The 2,340-nt window shown below is 44.9% G+C and overlaps 1 protein-coding gene across 1 annotated transcript in view; it reads left to right on the top strand.

The window, feature by feature from the left end:
- Positions 1–1,393: 1,393 nt before the first annotated feature.
- sdc3 (syndecan 3) overlaps positions 1,394–2,340 on the top strand; it is a 31,780-nt gene continuing 30,833 nt past the window's right edge. Inside the window, exon 1 of the mRNA XM_079367821.1 lies at positions 1,394–2,139. Coding sequence (XP_079223947.1) covers positions 2,086–2,139 — 54 coding nt within the window. The 5' untranslated portion in view covers positions 1,394–2,085. The remainder of the gene's footprint in view (positions 2,140–2,340) is intronic.

The following is a 2,340-nucleotide window of genomic DNA, read 5'->3' as shown; positions in this document are numbered from 1 at the left end:
CAGTCTCAAGTGTGCTTCATTGTACGTTTAATGTAAATGGTAAGAATTTATTGCAAAGACAAAAACACTTGTAAAATGAAAATAGTCTGAGTTTTAGTCTCAATTTGATCAAATGGTATAACTTAGCACAGCATAAGCATTACAACTGATTGTCATTATACTTTGCTGTCCCCAAAAATGTTGCTGATTAATAAGAGTGGCATTTAGGCATTGAATAAGACTGACAAATTGACAGCCAACCATGTTGATCAGTTACAATAATGGCTGCTCTCGGTGAGGAATAACTTAAATTTCAGTGATGAGAACAGATAACAGCAGCTATTACTTTGATTCAAAGACCATTCCCTCATTTATTACAGAGGGCAGTATTCACATCTGGATGAACAATAGTGAAAGCCTTCACATCATAAATCCCAGCAGAAGTGAAAGGCTACTGGTGTAGAGAGAACAAAAGGCGAAGTAAACCCACGCATTACCTGATACTCATAATTAAGACTACACAAACACGAGTAATGGCTGTGAGGTTTACGACAAGACATTTTCAGACTACACTGCAGTGTTGAGCAGAAGTCTTTTAAAAACAAAACTGCTCTCTGTTTTCCTTTTATATCTTCTGTCTAAACATGAGTGCAAAATAAATCTGCTTTTACCTGCCCACCTTTTTTCTCTGTGCATTAGGCCAATGTCTTTGTGGTAAAGGTGGTGTGGTAGTTTAAGAGTATTTGTCTTGCAGGGGGCGAACATAGAGGCAATTATATGACATTGGAGATTTTGTATACTATATACTAGTTGTGTTGCACCACCTTTAGCTTAAAGTAGTCCATTATACATGTCTGTTTTTACACTTGTAGATGGGCTTTATGTCAAACTACACAATGTATTTGAAGAATTCTGTTAAAGTCACATTCAAAACAAATGTTATCCAAAATTGGAGATGAAAAAAATGACTAAATACATAATTTCCTAGTTTATATTCTTAAATAACCGTATCACATTTAATTTAATTAAAAAAAATCACTGGGCCTATTTGCAAAGTTCCAATTTGTGTTTAAGTTCCACAGGCCCAAAAAGCATTTCAGGTACTAGACTACATAAGAGCATCTTACATGTGGTTAATAAAGCTTTATAGAATTAGCAGTGACGGCATGTGTTTTTATTCGATTTACTTTCCTTTCAATTGTAAAGTCTATTGCTATTGTAGGGCACAAGTTTGCTCAAAGTGTGTATTGTGTGTGTGTGTGTGTGGGGGGGGGGGGATCCAAACGGAACGGTTTAAACAAGACTCAGCCAATCACAGCCGAGGACTGGAGGTGAACGACACAGGTGAGTAATAATGGCGCGTAGCCAACTGGAACCACCTGAGCGCGAAACAAAAGGCACAATCTGGGAGCAGCCATGAATGCCCCGCGGTGCGCCCTGCTTCCTGCATGTGTGCTTAGTGTGTGTTCTTCTGTGTGTATTTAAAGGGCTGCGGGTGCCTAAACGATCTGCAGGGGGCATACTCGCCCTTGTTCGAGGAGATCCCCCCCCTTCTCTTAACACACACAAACACACACACACACACACACACCATAGTCTGTATCACACACCACTCCTCCTGCCAGATTCCCAGGCCAAGCAGCGTCGCCATACGGAACATCCTAACCTCAGCGGAGAGGGGGAGGAGAGAGAGCCCAAGTGTGTGTGTAGAGCGAGGGGGGATAGAGCGAGGTTGTCTGTTTTGAGCGAGAAAAGAGAGAGAGAGGGACGAGGTCTGGCGTTTCCCAGTAGCAAATCTATCAGGTCTCGAGCAAAAGAACTCCCATATACGGACCGAAGAGAAGAAGAGGCCTTGTTAATCTAATTGTACTGCTGCCTGGTGACCTGGACCAGCAGCGCGTAAAGCCTTGGATTAAAAAGCCCGACTAGAAGGACGGATGGTAGCGCGGTCGGGCGGCGCGCTGTGAAGTTGGACAGACTACCCGAGACACCGATAGCAAGCGGCGGCAGCAAATCTCGTCCCAACCCCCCCCGCCCCATCCACCACCTTCCCGAACCCCGTGAAGCAGCGGCGGCACCGGGAGGCTGCTCACGCGCACCCCGACCATGAAGCTGCCTTGGCTCCTCGCGCTTACGGCGCTGCTTGCTCACGCCGCCACGGTAAGCACAAGCATCAAATCCTTTGTTAACCGGGGAGCTCTCGAGCACTGGGAGGCTAAGGCATTTTGTGTGCATGCTTGAATTTGCTTGGGGTCTGTGTGTCTGAGTGCGCGTGCTATCATTAATAAGTCAGTGGTATCGGTGATCGGAAGGAAATCCTGCTCTCGACCTACTTATCAGCCCTTATTGGCCAGCCGAACT

This window comes from Symphodus melops (genome assembly GCF_947650265.1).
Source record: "Symphodus melops genome assembly, chromosome: 18".
NCBI lineage: Eukaryota > Metazoa > Chordata > Actinopteri > Labriformes > Labridae > Symphodus > Symphodus melops.
This window is presented reverse-complemented; position numbering and strand designations above follow the sequence as displayed.